Raw genomic sequence first — 16,698 nt, 5'->3', positions numbered from 1 at the left:
CACCTTGTGGCCCACTGTCCGGCGTTCGGAAGACTGCGCGCAGATTCCGAATGCCGGATGGGCAAAAAGATAGAGGAAAGAAATGTCTGGGCCATCATGCAAGACGAAGGGGAGAGAGAATGCTTCCTCAGCTACTGCAGGAAGGTGGTAATAAATGCAATAAGTAAAAATAAAACGAACACTAAAATATAGAAATAAAAGGAATAATACGTATGTTGCAAAATAAAATAAATTACTAGAATTAAAAAGTCCCTGTCCCACACGAGATAGGGGAACAAGAGGTCCCCAACAGCGGGGACCATTAAAAAAAAAAAGTATCTAGGCATCTGATTGTTTGGGTTCTTATCCATGCAGATGATTATTAATAATAAAGATAAAATATATATTTGCTAACGTTGTAGAAAAAATATGAGGATTATAGGATATAAAAATTTTTTAGAGAGCATTGGTAGAATAATAATAATCTAAGTAAAGTGTAGTAGTGTGACCTGAAGGAAGAGCCGCGTGAGATGACGCGAGGCTTGTGTCGCGGCAAGCGCGGCACGCTGGTGCAGCGGAAGAAGCCATGGTTCTCCACGCATTTCTTCCAGAAGTTCTTGCACTCGTTGCGACCCTCGAAGAAGAACTCCACTACGTCACGATAGTGTCCCTGTCGATCAGACCAACCGCCACACGTTTAATAAGTATTTGGCTCTTTTCTTTGACAATAAATCGTACCAAACTATTATTCATTTAGCCTGTATGTGCCTGAGTGAATACGTAGAACGTAGCTGAGTAAAGGTTTCCATTGTTAACACTCTAACCTATATATTACCAACCCTGTAAATAATTTTAATTTAAACCATCAATATTTTCTTTCTTTCCATTACTACAACCATAATTAGTAACCAACTTGCTTTGATATTCGTTAAAATATAAGCGGCGAACTACTTTATTTTGTTTTGTATAGATGTCATGCATCAAGCACGATGTAGAATGGCGCGATTGACAAAACGCACACGAGATGTTTGAGAACAGACGTTCGTCTATCATTTTCGTCTGGCCGCTCACATGTCTCGGGAGGCGATTTGCGAACCTATATCTTGCGAATCCTATCACTTCAAAGAGTGAATGTATAGCTCATTTGTTATCAATTAATGTATGGTACACTCTATCTAAAACTCAATGGCTTCAGAAATCATTAATGACGTAATACGTAAAAAGCATTTTTAAAGTTTGAATAACTACTTATTTATTATTATTTTATAATCTATTCATGCAGACTGTTTACTGCAGAAATTCAAAATAAAAAAGAAAATAGAATGATACTCACATATCCCTCCGGGTGTAATTTGATGAGAAACTTTTTCCTCTTGAACGATATCTTCCTGATCTTGGCCCAGCTGAACGTGTTGATTTTTGTGAAATTCTGAAACACCACTATTCCCATGTGCGCCACCGCCAGATTCAGAGGCACGCCTTCGTGGTCTTTGGCAGGATGCATTTTTATACCTGCGAAATTATTTTAAACGTGCAGTAATACTAAGAACTCACGTATACGTATATACATACAACTATATGTAAGTATAATCATTTCGAATCAACGATTGCTATTTTGTCTTGCGATTCAATATAAATATGAAAAAATTAACTGTTAAGTACACTACACTTAATGTTTGTGTGGAAGATTATATAGGTTTTAAATTTTAGTAAGATTACACATTGACACCCTATATATATTACATACGGTCATATAAGTCATAGATGTCACAATTGTTAAATAAATTTAAACACTATAGAATAAAGAGATATATAAAATGCTCTCACTCCCCCATACATCGAACTACATGGCGGATATTAGCAAGACCAACAGAGACGCCAGAACTGACCAGGATGCCCTGGTCCGCGTGGATCACGACTACACCGACAAGAATTCACTAATGAGAATATAGATTATTGGCTATTACCCATAGTACGGATAAATAACATACACAAAGAATGTTTTTCAATGAAATTAACAGAAAATTTTAAATATTTAGTCATTTATAATTATTTAATTAAAATTCACTTTCATCTTTAAATTGTCTATTCATATTACTCTGGAATTTCTTTAAGAGATCCAATCAGAGATGTGGAGAACCACAGTACAGACAACAATAGTACCACCGAGGCATAGCCCAACATACAGGCAATTGATAATCATAATTGATAGGTTCTGTAGTGTAGTCCGTAGTACTCCCACAACGTAGACGGAATACTATTTTTCAGTAGTCGATAAATTTACGATGCAAAACGATTTCAACCGGTGGTATTGGAAAGATATGAAGAAAGTACAATGTCAACCATGACGTCCTATGAATGGAATGATAATGATAATATCATATTTTTTCACTTACCATACAGCTCGCATCTCCGAGCGGTTTCCAGTAAATTCAGATCAGCCTCAGCTGGACTTTGGCCGCTGCAATAAAAATGACTCGTATATATCATAACTATAAGAAATGCACATACAAAACATAAAACACACGCAGAAGTACATATTATTTTTTTTAATAAACCATTAACCCTGTAGCATGTAAATAAATAAATTAAGTCTTTAGATACGAAGAATAAAACTTAATTCAAGACGAAATAAAGGAATTAAATGTCAACTTTACCTAGATAGCTGAAGATTAAATTAAATTTTGCCTAACTCTTTGACTTCGTTTTTATAAAGAACTTTATTTAAGGTTCTCTTACAAACAATACACTCAAATATAAAGCGCGTGTGTCTAAAGCCGATTTTTATGCTTTCTTGTTTAAGAGAGATTTCACGCGTGACGACGTTGCGTCTCTTGCAGAGGAAGTATTCCCTGCAAGTCTTTTATAGGGGTACGAGGTCGCCTTTATCTAACACTGTTCACATCGCCTACTCGATATTCAGAAGTGCAGGCTTTGAAATCGTCGTATATTGATATTATTTTTACATGGCTTAACCTTTTATTATATAAGAACTCTGCGTTATCTATTGCTTACTGTATACATTAATATCTATAAAATAATCTACTGTATCGATAACCTTTGGATAGTAAAAGTTTATTTATTTATTTAAGTCTAATAATAAATAATAATAACGTGCCAAGTCACTACCCATTTTTAAGAAAATAGTTAAAAATTATTTACTAGATCTATGATTATTTATACCTTCATTCATTACTTTTTCTTCCTCTGTTTCTTTATTTTATCCGAGGCAAGTGCGATTCAAATCAGTTTGATGTTTTTATTTATTATTGTATTATATTTATAATATGTATTAAACATTTTTATTATAAGTATATATGTTATATACGTATGTATGTATGTTTAGGCATGTATGTCTATGTATATTTATGTTAATTTGTTTGTGAATAGGTATTTTTTTTTGTACACGTGAACTACCTTTTATAAGTACTATTATCTTTTCCTTAATATGGTTGTCTGTAAGAGATTGCCTTGAGTGATAAGACCGCCCATTGTACTTTTCTGTATATTATGTATCTTATCGTGTACAATAAAGAATATTAAATAAATAAATAAAATAAAGTTAATCACGTGACATAAACTAAAGAGACACAAAAAGTCGTTACAGAGCAAAAGGGGATCATAAAAAAATTATAGTTTACATGTGTTTTTTATGATTCTCCATTATCCGCCGCTCGGCCTCGGGATCCTGCCCTGGGAAGAACTTGTAACCGCTGAGGTACGTGTGGTCAGGATAGTCCTCCGGGACGAAGTCACCACACTCCGCTGTAACCACAATGAAGAACATAAATTTATAAATTCTTCATGTCTACAAAAATAAAAAATAAATGTCTGTTAAAGATTCTGGTTTACATAAAGGCTACACACAATACAGCATAATTATGCCATTTCCTGGAATAAAATCCTTAAAATTTTTATATGATAATTCATAGACAGTGTTGCCTAGGAAAAGATAAAACAATGTTATCTATGTTTCTAGTACTACCCTTATTTACATCGCTTTAATATTCTTATATACATTTGACAAGATCACCATTAATACGTAGACTATGAATAGTCACATTTTTTTCTTGAGAAAAACCTTTCTCTTAAAATACCAGCTCTCATATTATTGGCTGCACATATAAAATATTAAATAATATAAAGCTAGGTTCACTGGTAGCCAAGTAGAGTAGAGTCAAAAATAAGATAGATTAAAAAAAAAACGTACAGATAACAAGACGATCTTATTGAGTTCATTTAAAAGTTACAATGTTGAATTTATCGAATTTTATACTTGTCTTTTATAGGCCCGTAAGGCATTAAGCAAATAAATAAACACTAGTGTGTAGTTAAATGAGTAATGTTCAACTTGGTAGTTCATTGCAAATAAAATTAAGATTTTAATATTAAATGCTCATCCGTCCGAACATGTGGCCTCAGGGAGAGAACCGCAATCCGCTATGCATGCGTGATGCGCGCTCATGATATACTTTCATAAATACGTTATAAAGGCGGGAAGTCGGTCATATACAACTATTTAAATGGTTTTGTTCGAAGCGAGACTCTAAAAAATACGCCGTGTTACATATGTTCTTTAAGAGATAGAATCGGATATAAGAACATATTTAAATATCCAATGACGACATAGTCCAGCGGATTGGAAAGTCGAAGTGGCAGTGAGCAGGCCATATAGCATACAGAACTGATGGCGATGAAGAACTGATGGAACTCCAGAATTTCAAAACCTGTGGCTTAGAAATTTTGGAGTGAAGACCACGAGAGGAAATGCGCAATATAAGGCATCCACCCACAAAGCCAACGGAAGACGCTGGATTGAACGTATATTATTAAATAAATGTAATAATACCATTCAAAAGTTTTTATTTGGCCGAAATCTATAGAATCTGGTTGGTTGAATCATTTCGTCATTGTCATCGTTTTAACCCATAGACGCCTGTGGCAACCGTGTTACTCTACGTCATCTAGCGGAGTTGCCGTCAACGAGGTTGGATGCAAAGCGCAGAGCCGTGTGCGCAGGCGGTGAGCATCGACGACGTCAGTGCCCGCAAGCAGCGATGACTTATGCTCGCAAACATCAATCGTCCTTCTGAGAGCTTTAGCACGGCGGCGAACGCGTATGTTTCTTTATTTTGTAACCACGTGACCTATTATAAATTGTCTGGCATACCCAATAAACTCATATTTACAAAAGTGTTGTTTTCAGTTCATATCTGACAAGTTATGTCCTATAACTATCCTACACGCCCATTGAAAGGCATATGCCTCCCAAAGATTACTATAGAGGTATGTACCATATTCGAAACGCGTGGCAGGCGGGTTGGCCATCGCAGTGTTGTATGTACGCAGTACGCAAAGGACGCTACTACCTATCCTCTGAAAACTTGTTAGCGAGCAGTGGAAATCGAACCCGCGACCTACGATCACTAGTCTCAATCCTTTCCGCTGGGCTACCACTGCTTACTCGGATACATGTTTGATACTATAATTATAATGTATACATTAAAAATTGTTAAAAGAGCAAATCTAAAGGCCAGAAACGGCTCTTCTCAACAAATCAGCCGGTAGTAGCTTGCCACTTATGATGTTAAAATAATCGACGATTAAAAAGCGCGGGTAAATGCCTAAATGAATAAAATAATTTTGAATTTGATTGAATATGTCAAGTATCGAAGTAAAAGAGATTTACTGTAGAACCAATTGTAATTTGGTCTATACGATTTAGGCATCGCGCGATCAATTTTGTTCAAATCAAAATAAGAAGCGGCTACACTATTTTACAGATTGATGTTTCGCTTCCACAATAATTGTCCAAAGGTGATGGTGATGATCACGATAAGGTCGACATGTCCTAACAAGAATAAAAAAAAATAGATAATATTCCAGTGGGAATGACTAAAGTCAGTTATACAAGGGTCTTAATTAACTCAAAGTGCATTGACTGCAATGGCCTCTCTATCAGACATTGAACATCAATAGTTTGCTTCCGTCACAAGCCGATGTACTAAACTAGTGCAACGCACGCGCAGCTAATCGTAATCATTGTGTCTTATTGTTGATTTTCGTGTAACAAACAGTGCAAATCGCAAAAGCGTCACAATAACAATTACTTCGTCAAAAGTTGTTAGAAATCCACCAACAAACTATGCAATATCCAGTCGACGTTAATAACTAACTAGCATTAATATTTTTAAACGTACGCTGTACCATTGTTTTTGGGCTTTTATTCTAGTTAAATCAAAACAAAATAAAGCGGAAGAAGTTTAATAAGTAAATTGGAGTCTAATTGACATATGCCAGCAGATTGGCAAATTGAAGTAGCAGTGAGTAGGCCAAATAGAGCGCAGAATAGATGACAATTGGGACGTTAAGCTTCTAAAGACCACGGTCCGTCGCAGTATAGGACATCCACTCACAACGAGGAAATACAACCTCTTTAAGATGGTCGTACGACAATACATGGAGGTCACTTACAACCGGGGGGGGGGGGGTTCGACGTTTGAAATAATGGTGATGAACCGATCACAGAAACATAAATTCAAACAACGTTAACGTCTCTGATAAGGCGTTAGGAATACGCTAGATGCAGACCGCTTCCAATCAGCAGACGTCTTACGGCTGGAATGAAGATATGTACTTTTTTTCTTATAAGGATCAATGTTCCACAGACATTAGCGTTCGTGCCTATGTTTTATAATTGCGTTTATAATTCCAATTTTTTTATGCTCACGTCTTTGTCTCTTAATCTATCTGAACGACGCCCTAACAATATCTTTTTAAGATAGCTACTGAATCAATTTGTTGGATTCTTCCTGGGGCCGGTAGGTGTTGAGGTAGTAACAACACAAAGTCCGAAGTAGACCTGTGTCTATTCATTCGAGCTTCGCCCGTATGTAAATGAACAATTTTATTTCTATGGAATTCTCCTTTTCGATGCGTCGCTGACGATGGCGACATGTTGCTCCTAGAAATTAATTGTATTAATTGCATGGATGCAATTGTACCTTGTACAATGTAACTGGCCATGAGCGCAGCGGTGTTCTCATTGCACTGGATGCAGCCGCTTGCGAGATCGCGCTTCACTTGCAGACAGAACAGATAACGCGTGAACTCCTCCTCCAGGCGCGCAGGGTCCGGCGTGTAGAACTTGACGCAGAAGCGCAACGTCGGCTCAACCATAGACAGTCCCACCTGCCGGCACATCGCTTTCTCCACGTCCAGCCAGTACTGCGAACAACATACACATCTTATCATGGGGAAACGACTGTTTGCTTAGTGTAAATCACTAGTACTTAGTACAAAATTATCAATATCGCACAATAAACATTAAAAAATATAAGTAAGAAAAGAACCAATATTTAGCCACTTCCTCACATGCAGTGGTAGTCGTGCAATGAAATGCACCGCTCGCCAGCCCGCTGATAAATGCGTATGCGGCAAACAATGCGAATCACACAACCGCCACCGCCAAATTACTCAACACAGATCTATACTCTGTGTTTGGCACTAATCGGTGTAACATAACTCCTGAAGATGCCCCGTGGAGGGGTGAAAAACGTGTTTGTGCGGAGGTGGCTAAATATTGGTCCTTTTCTTACTTAGGATGGACTTCCGCGAGGTAACGCCTGATTCCATTAAATATTAAAAAATATGTAAAAAAATCTTTATATATATATATATATATATATATATATATATATATATACATATCAAGCGATGTTAATCATATTTCAATGATACGGGGTGAGTACGTTCACAACCTACATATATTGTTTGAATGCTGGCTCAGATTTGGAATTATATATCCCCTTATATAATTTAAAATGTGGGCCAGAGTCTACTAAAACAGCAACGCCAAAACTAGAGAGTTAACAGCTGTTGCTTTTTCATAATTATGAATGCTTTTTCACAACTAAAAAAATTAATAGTTTTACTGAAATTTTCATTAGCGCGTTAATTATAATTTAAGATCATTTCCATTTGAGGTTTCTGAATAATCTCGTAATAAATTTAACAACTTGTACTAGCAGTGGTAACTCAGCGGTAGAGAAATGACTTTTGAGATTGTAGGTCGCGAGTTTGATTCCTGGGATACAATCTTATATAATTCACACTTTGTGCATTAATTATCACAAAATTTCCAGAGGATGGGTAGTAGCATCGTCTGCGTACCATAATACAACACTGCGGTCGTCAACCCGCCTGCCAAGCGTGGCGATTAGGGCATATCCCCTCATAGTTATCTTCGAGGTCTATGCCTCGCGGAGTGGATCTACTCGTATGTATATGCTGAAACTACTAAAATCCTACAATCGCGTGAGGTATTTTAATTTACAATAAAGCTAGGGAATGAACTTTTCTGCTAACTTATTAAAGGTATTGTAAATAACTGCTAAAATTCGCCTAATTTTTTTGTGGGCTCTTCTCAGATCAGAACAAATTTGAATCCCTCGTAGCTTTAAGTTCAATGATGCTATTATAGGCGAGTTGAATCTGACTCACACTGTGTTTGGCACTAATTGGTATAACATAACTCCTGAAGATGCCCTGTGAAGGGGTGAAACACGTGTTGAGTAATTAAAAAGGGTGGCGGTTGTGTGATTCGCATTGTTTGCCGCATGCGCATTTATCAGCGGGCTGGCGGGCGGTGCATTTCATTGCACGACTACCACTGCATGTGCGGAAGTGGCTAAATATTGGTCCTTTTCTTACTTAGGATGGACTTCCGCGAGGTAACGCCTGATTCCATTAAATATTAAAGAATCTGATTCTCGTTTTATTTATTTTTTTATTAAATTAGGCTTCTCTAACATTCTTCTCACGGCGTTCACAAATGGTTAGACTATAACAATATATTTTTTAAATAATTCAATGTTTTATTCCGTACGTTTTTGTGTTTACCTTTGTACCGCTGGAGTCCTGATATTCCAGACCGAAGTAATCGGCTTCCAGCAGATGTAGTTGTCGACACACCTGATCGAAAAGCACTCTCCCCAACGCCTTCGACTGTAACAAACGAAATAAAAACTTAAAATTTTGTCCTTTAATATAGAAATCTTTTAAAATTAATATCAGTAGGAATTCGCCTTTGGCACATCCACTTACATGTTATACAAGCTTGGCAGCCTCTCAATACAGTGAAATATCTAAAGTAACTGTCATATGTCTGTTTTCAAGAAGCCAAAGTTGTAATAATCTGAATTTTGAAAAAGCTTTTATTTACTAAATCATCATTACATTATTTATTATTTTATTACAAATGATTTTTTATTATTTATTTGACAGCAAATGAGTTATACTTTCAACCCTTTAAAGCTTTTACAGCTATAACCAACAATCATGTATTAAATTTCACGTAATTACTCTAATCATCAAAAATATTCTCCATAATATTTTTAGACCTTATAACATTACGCTCATGAAAGAGGCATAAATTTAAAACGTTTAACAAATGGTGCGATTCCAATTTTAAATTTCCCACGTTAAATCTCCATTTTAAAAACGGAATGCATTAGGAACAACCACTGCACATTGTTCACACGCTTGTGAGCGTTATTCGCTCTTGGGCGTAAATAAGTGTCATCGAGGAGCGCGGCTCTCGTCTCGGCGAAGGCCGCGGCATAAATAGCCAATATTCAATCGATTGCCGATAACTTATAGCCTATTAAATTTTCCATGCACCAAATAGTTTTATCTACAATTAAACTACAACAAAATTTACAATCTTAACATAGATTCTCTACCAACCTTTAAAATTTATTTTAAAACAAAATTATATTACGCTTCAACCCTTAAATGCATAATGATGAAAAACTACAACATACCACTTTGAATACAATACTGTACAGTAAGTGCATAGTGTTGTATATGTAGGTATATGTGTGTATATATATATATATATATAGGTTATATATATGTATGTATATATGTATGTGTATATATATATATATATATATATATATATATATATATATAACAAGGTTTTTTAATAAGTATGATAATATTATTTTTAATTTTTTCATATCTTTTCCTGCATTGTAGTGTACTTATCAGCAAGATATAACTATTTTTAAAGTATAAATGAAAGTCATACATTTAAGGGTTAATATAAGAATTACAAAAAGCCTGTTCTAAATAATGTGTCTCAAAAGTGGATAATCGACTTGATCAATGCCATCAATTGTAACATTGTATGAAAACAAAATTATTATATTATATTAAATTAATAAATTAGCATTTTTAAATTTATAAATGGTAGACCAATAATGTTTTACGGAATTTCATTAAAAAAATCTGATCCGTTTATACAAATGAATGAGAGACTTTTGGCAGTCGAACCTTTGATGCAATAACTTTTTCTCAATTATCTTCAGAGACAGCGACGGACGCTTGGCAGAAAAACAGTAAATTACTACTCTACCAATATCACTTTCAAGACTACCTACATCACACAAGGATAAGAACATCTTCCGAAGAACTATATAATATCTATTTTAATGATAAACTTCTTTTTTATGTCATCCATAATATCTAGTAATGGTAAATACGTCATACGAACTGAATTTGCATTTAACTCATCGTGTACTAGTCAAAAACGTAAACATTTCATCCTAAAAATCTATTCTCGATACAAAATAGGTCGCACACGTTGAGCGATACAGTCCGAAGTGCTTCATCTTCGCAAATTGGCGCCGAGGGCGGCCATCTAATGGATTGGCATTTGCAATTTCGTAGAAGTGCTTTCCATCCATGCGCCAATGGATTGTTTGTAAACATCTAGAGCTCACACTGCCTTTTAGGTTTTATAAGTCCACCTCGAGGTATTCTAAATAGTGTATCAGGCGAAGTATTCATAACTTTTTAAATAAAAATTGATCCGTAGATCTAACAACTTTAAATACAATAGTCAATTTTACAAAAGGTTTTTCATTTTAGTACCGCAGCAATGTTAAATCGATAATACTACCTAATCGACAACTGTATTCAATTATTATTTTTCTATCATCTAAATAAAGGAAGTCGATGCAATAATGCAAATTGAACTTTTTTCTATTCTGAAATATTATATAACGAAGTTATATAAAGTATAGCTATAAAAACTCTACAGCAATTAATTTATAAAAGTAAAGCGCACTTGTCTAAAAAAAAGGTTTTAATTGACTGATGTTTAAGGCACTGTACATCGCATAGATTATGAAGTTTTCAAAAATCCATTGGTTATCTTTATATGTAACATTGTTGTGCTAAAAAAAAGCTATTAAGCTTTTATGCAAGTTTTCATTCAACCTGTATAAAGTAACATTGATTTATTTACACCGTTTATTGCAAAGCAACAGACCAATAACTTCTGGCAGTACTGTAGTCTTCAGGTACAGCTAGTAAATAATAATTAATGCTTTACGTACTAGACGATAGGAAATGAGTTATACACTTTCACACCAATAACTAATACATATCTATTTGCCTATATAGACAATTATACCTTCAATTGGTCTATATACCTTTGCGTAATTTATTGCAATTACGGAAGATAGGAAATGTATACAGAAAATACTGGAATCGTTTAAATAACCAAATTGAAGCAGTAAAAACATTATAATTTTACATGCAGCGGCTAAAGGACCATTTGACACAGTTAAACTTTTAGCGTTACTAGCGAGAACGCAATATTAAAGAGGTCGCCTGGCTGCATTACCACTTTACCTTCCACGATTTAAGCATTACTTCATTATTTTTTGTAATTATAATTTTCCATCTAATATATAAAATTCTCGTGTCACGGTGTTCGAACTTGAACTCCTCTGAAACGGCTTGACCGGTTTTTACCCAAATTTTATATCCGTATTCAGTAGGTCTGAGAATCGGCTACTATTTATTTTCCATATCCCTAAGTGATGAGGGTGGTCCACCCCTAAATTTTTTATTTTATTTTTTATATAAATTTTTTGGTTTTTATTTTACAGCATACAAAAATACATACAACCCTAAATTTTCACCCCTCTACGATCAATCCTTATCTTTTATTTGTTAATTAAAAACTTTAATTTTTTTGCAAAACAACGTTTGCGGGATCAGCTAGTAATAAATAGTATTAATATATATAAAATATTATACCATGAACATCATTTCAGCGTCTGTCTGACGTTCACGAATCAACATAACATAGGCCTCTCCCATGTTTCCAAAACGACTAGTTGTAAGCGATTTGCTTCCTATGTTTTCCGACAGTTTTAACCTAAGAATTATTTATATATCTATACTTGTCTTGATTTTATCAGATGCAAATAATTCATTTTTACATTTTTTCGCAATAGAAGTTTATTATTTATCTGTCCCTATAATAAAAACCCTCTATTGTTTTTCAATTAGTTATTATTTAAATTAGAGTCTGATTCATTTGATTATTGTTTAACTGATTTGCAATAATACGCAATATAAATTGCACACATATTACGCCTCCTAGCCAAGTTAATTAAATTATCAATTCCTAATTTACTGCATGAAATAAACTTGTAACTAATGTCATTGGAATATCCGTTCAGTGCTCGAAGCTTCTCACACTTCACTGCTACGGGATAGACAGTTAAGAGGTTATATTTTAAATCAAGAATTAAACATGTTTTTATTCACTACGACACAGTTAATCGCGGTAGTATCAACTGGAATTATCCTCTACAACGGAAGCCCCATATTTACCGATAACGGTAATCTAATGCAAGCCCGCTTTACGACCCATGAACTGTACTTGAATCCCTATATATATTACATACGTATAAAGAGACATATCGCCGTTCTATTTAAAAAAAAGTTGCTACACCGTTTAAGCAAATTTTGTAACACAGGTGTAAAACTGTACTCGTATATTTTCATTACATTTACGTCGGAGTGGTTTGTTAAAGGTGTAAAAGGGGTGAACGTACAGTATTACTGTCAATTAATATATCTCCAACCTTTCCAGAAATCATTGTTTTCAGAAATAAAAATAACAATGATAAGAAAAAACACTAAAAAAACTTTTTCAAAATTCAGATTAATACATAATAAAATTAATTATTATTTACTATATGACTCTGCAGACTTTGTTACATTGCCAGAAGATAGTGTCGCATTCCAATATAAAAAAATAATTTAATTTAACAAATATCAGAATGGATTATATTATGTTGTACTCTGGTTGTACCTAGATCTAAAAGCCTTAAGGCTTTTCGCCGACAAATGCTACACATTAACCTCTTTCAAACCTTTTACACCTATAATCGTGATAGATAAAATAGTATAATTATATATTTCGATATCAAAACAATTATATTTTGCAAATCGCAACTATTCAAAACGCGCTCATCACTTCAGCGCACTGAATATTATACCTCTATAAATGAGATAGTATCAGATTGAAATCGATAAAACCACTGGCTGAATCGAAATACATGACCGGCTTTCCGCAAATTAAATTCATTAACAAAGGCTATGAAATTTGAGATAATATTTTATATTACTATTCTACAGGCCTAAATTGTAAATATTAACGAAAATTCAAACAGAACCAGAGGACGCTGCAGGTTATGACGACTTTTATTGTATCTAAGATGGATGAAGTGAAAGATAAGAATAATTTTATTATCACTGTTTGATACGACCCCCTTACCTGACATAATGTTTATGACGCCAAAACACAACACGACGCTGTGCAAGGTTTTGTAATTTTTTAAAACTCTTTATTTAGTAAAAGTGTTACTTATTTCGACACCTTACGATCAGCCTCCTTATACCATATTCCTTTATTCGAATGTTACTTCAATTTCTCTGTTCTATTATCGAATAGCAGACGTCTTATTCTCTTTATCATCAACATATCACCCGACAGAGGTCTCCCTCAAAGTTCGTTTCTACGCTCGGTGTTGCGTCTTGCGCTTCCCGTATCCACCTAGCGTGGGGCCTCCTACCCACACCACATCTACCGTATACTAGTTGCTAGTCTAGAACCTTTTTGCTCCAGCAGCCTTCGGTTTCACGAACTATATGCTTCGCCTACTTCTATATGTCTCCCCTCTTTAATGTACACAATTATAATTTATATTTCAATCCATTATCAAAATACAAGCAAAGTTTAATGATTTGTTCATAGTAATAAGCACCAATTACATAACTTTACGAGTAATATCATAGTTCGCAAACTTCTGTATTGTTAGATGCACTCCGGTCAAAGTTTTGCTGGGCCAAGGACTGGGAAATTATAATAAATCCTTATGGGAGCACGGGCCGCTACAAAAGCAAACTATATTGTATTAAAATGAGTATGAACTAGAAAGTTTTGTTACATTACATAACTATATTAAAACTTTATTAGATGAATCATTTAAAAGAGTTGTAGATAATTTCATCTTTACAGTTCTATTTACGTCCCACGAATTAAATATAAATTCAGTTTCAACTTTTATGTAGTTTTTTTATGATAATGTTAGAGACGTTAGGTCGACTTCGGCGTGACCAAAATATGGAGTCACACATTTAGTATACGGATCCAATTTTAATCTAAGTAGAATTTCAAAAAATGTGTTAAATTCTTGATAGTGAAGAAATGAAATGTTAACATAACTACATCTACTGATATAGGGAGATAATATTTTAAGAAGGTTAAAATGTGCAGTAAGCAGCAAAATATGTCAAGACTTGTAAATCGCATTTTTCTTTTTACATTCCAGAGTATGGCAGAAGCGTATTTACACCGGAATTTGCTAAGTATTGACAGTCTTCTATACTGAGAAAGAAAAGTCCAAAACCATTGGTTGTTGCTTGAACTTTTTAGGGTGGTAAAGGGTCGAACGGGAAATGGGTGGCGTTATGTAGTATCTATATATCAATGCATACTTATACGTCACTGCAAGGCATAGGCGTACCCCAATGATCGCCACATAGTCAGTCTTGCTCTGGCGGCATACAGCGACTTTCAGCAAACTGGCTCGAAAACCTATCGGCCCCTACAGTAGTCGATTCCGCTAGCGATGTGCTTCGCACAATGCCACTTCAGACATAAAATAAATACATTTAAAAAACTTTTAAGTTAAACGGTTTTTTGATACCCATATTGTGGTGGTTGTGGAAAAATATGTACCTAGTCCGCCATATTGGAACGGCGTCCATCTTGAATTTTAAATTTTGACATAATCATCGTGTTTTACTAGTGTAGCCCTTTCATTTGATACCCATATTGAGGGGGTTAAGGAAAAATACGTAATCCGCCATATTGTATCGGCGGCCATCTTAGATTTTATTATATTGTATTGTCATCTATATTAAATGTGTGTACTAAATTTCAGATCAATCTGACAACGGGAAGGTGCTTAAATTTCAATTTCTAATTTTGATCCAAATAAATTCCGTACGGGTCGAACTAAATAAAAACAGCAATAGAAAATTTAACCGACACATTTACTACACAGTATCTTATACCGCGTTACATAATATTATCAGAAACGTATACACAATTTTATACATACCTATTACCAACTACTCGCAGAGATTACCGCTTAAATAATGCAAATATTATCCATGCTCATACATTGCGAATATTGCGAAGCTCTATCATGTACACGAAGGCTTACTATGAATAAGCGGCAGGCATAAACATTCTCACACATAAGAAAATTTACATGTACGTAACAGAGGCACGGTGAGTTTCGTACAAAAAAGCATAGCATTTACAGAGTGATAAAAACTATATATATCGATGCTACACTGATTTTAATACTATATACAATACACACACATGGCATCTCATTTTATTTTCTCAAAGTAGCTGCAACAACTTAAAAATACGTAAAATTGTGTTTGACGTATGTACAATCAAAGTGAGTGATCTATACGAAGTAAATACAGCTTGCTTTTAACCCTTAATAGCCTAGAGTTTCAATTTTGATACCAAACTTTTAAACTGAATGTTCACATTACTATTAGTTTTTTTATAGGTTGGCTGTACGTATTTTACAATTGTATAATATTTTTTCCAACGAAATTATAAAAAATCTATTTTTCCTTTTATCTAGAGCCTCAAGCAAACACAGTAATATTAAAAAAAATCACTTTCGTAAATCAGACTATTAAGGGTTAAGTCCTAAGATATGCAACTCGTCAACATGAGTTATAAAATAGTGCTTTTCATAACTGCGTGCTCAAATACAAATAGGACTACAAATCTAACTTTAGCCTTACTATATATCGAAATACATAGGGGCGGATTTAAAGCGATAAGAGTCCGATGTTACCAGCCCATGTTTCCAAATGCATATGCGAAGTCTTTTGTCCCAGGTAAAAAAAAATACTATATAGCCACAGCCGCATAATGTATGTAAGAGTGAAACAAAATGGAAGAGGGGGGAAAAGGGAGAGGGCGGAGAGACGCACATAGGACATTTCAGAACAAGAGACGTTTGTTTACCTCCGTCTGATTTTGACAAACCTCAAAAATTTATTCGCACTTCGGAGCACACTATATCTATTTATCTATTTATTGTCATGAGCCCTTCGAAACAATACCAAAACAAAATCTTCAACATATAAATCAATAGTGAATTAGCTAGTAAGAAGTATGCGTAATACAAATACATAAACTTGATTAAGTATAGATCGTTATTCAGAGACAACAATATGGAGTTCCATCGATCTATGAAAACTCTTCGAAGACCCACTACCTTCCGTACGCTAACTGTAGCTGGCTTACAA

General features: G+C 34.6%; 1 protein-coding gene across 2 annotated transcripts in view; it reads right to left on the bottom strand.

Moving 5' to 3' along the window:
* Nucleotides 1-16,698, bottom strand: part of LOC137929328 (FERM, ARHGEF and pleckstrin domain-containing protein 1-like) — a 91,995-nt gene that overhangs the window by 23,898 nt on the left and 51,399 nt on the right. For both annotated transcript variants that reach the window (XM_068772218.1, XM_068772219.1), the window contains exons 4-9: nt 8,881-8,985; nt 6,984-7,206; nt 3,621-3,744; nt 2,376-2,440; nt 1,313-1,491; nt 489-649 (exon numbers count right to left, since the gene is read on the bottom strand). In XM_068772218.1, coding sequence (XP_068628319.1) covers nt 489-649; nt 1,313-1,491; nt 2,376-2,440; nt 3,621-3,744; nt 6,984-7,206; nt 8,881-8,985 — 857 coding nt within the window. The remainder of the gene's footprint in view (nt 1-488; nt 650-1,312; nt 1,492-2,375; nt 2,441-3,620; nt 3,745-6,983; nt 7,207-8,880; nt 8,986-16,698) is intronic.

The sequence above is a fragment of the Battus philenor genome, unplaced genomic scaffold (assembly GCF_028537555.1).
Source record: "Battus philenor isolate CCGP_79_NKW_IND1 unplaced genomic scaffold, ilBatPhil1.0.hap1 SCAF_5, whole genome shotgun sequence".
Classification (NCBI taxonomy): Eukaryota; Metazoa; Arthropoda; class Insecta; order Lepidoptera; family Papilionidae; genus Battus; species Battus philenor.
The sequence above is the reverse complement of the archived record's forward strand: the minus strand, read 5'-3'. Positions and strand labels throughout refer to the sequence as shown.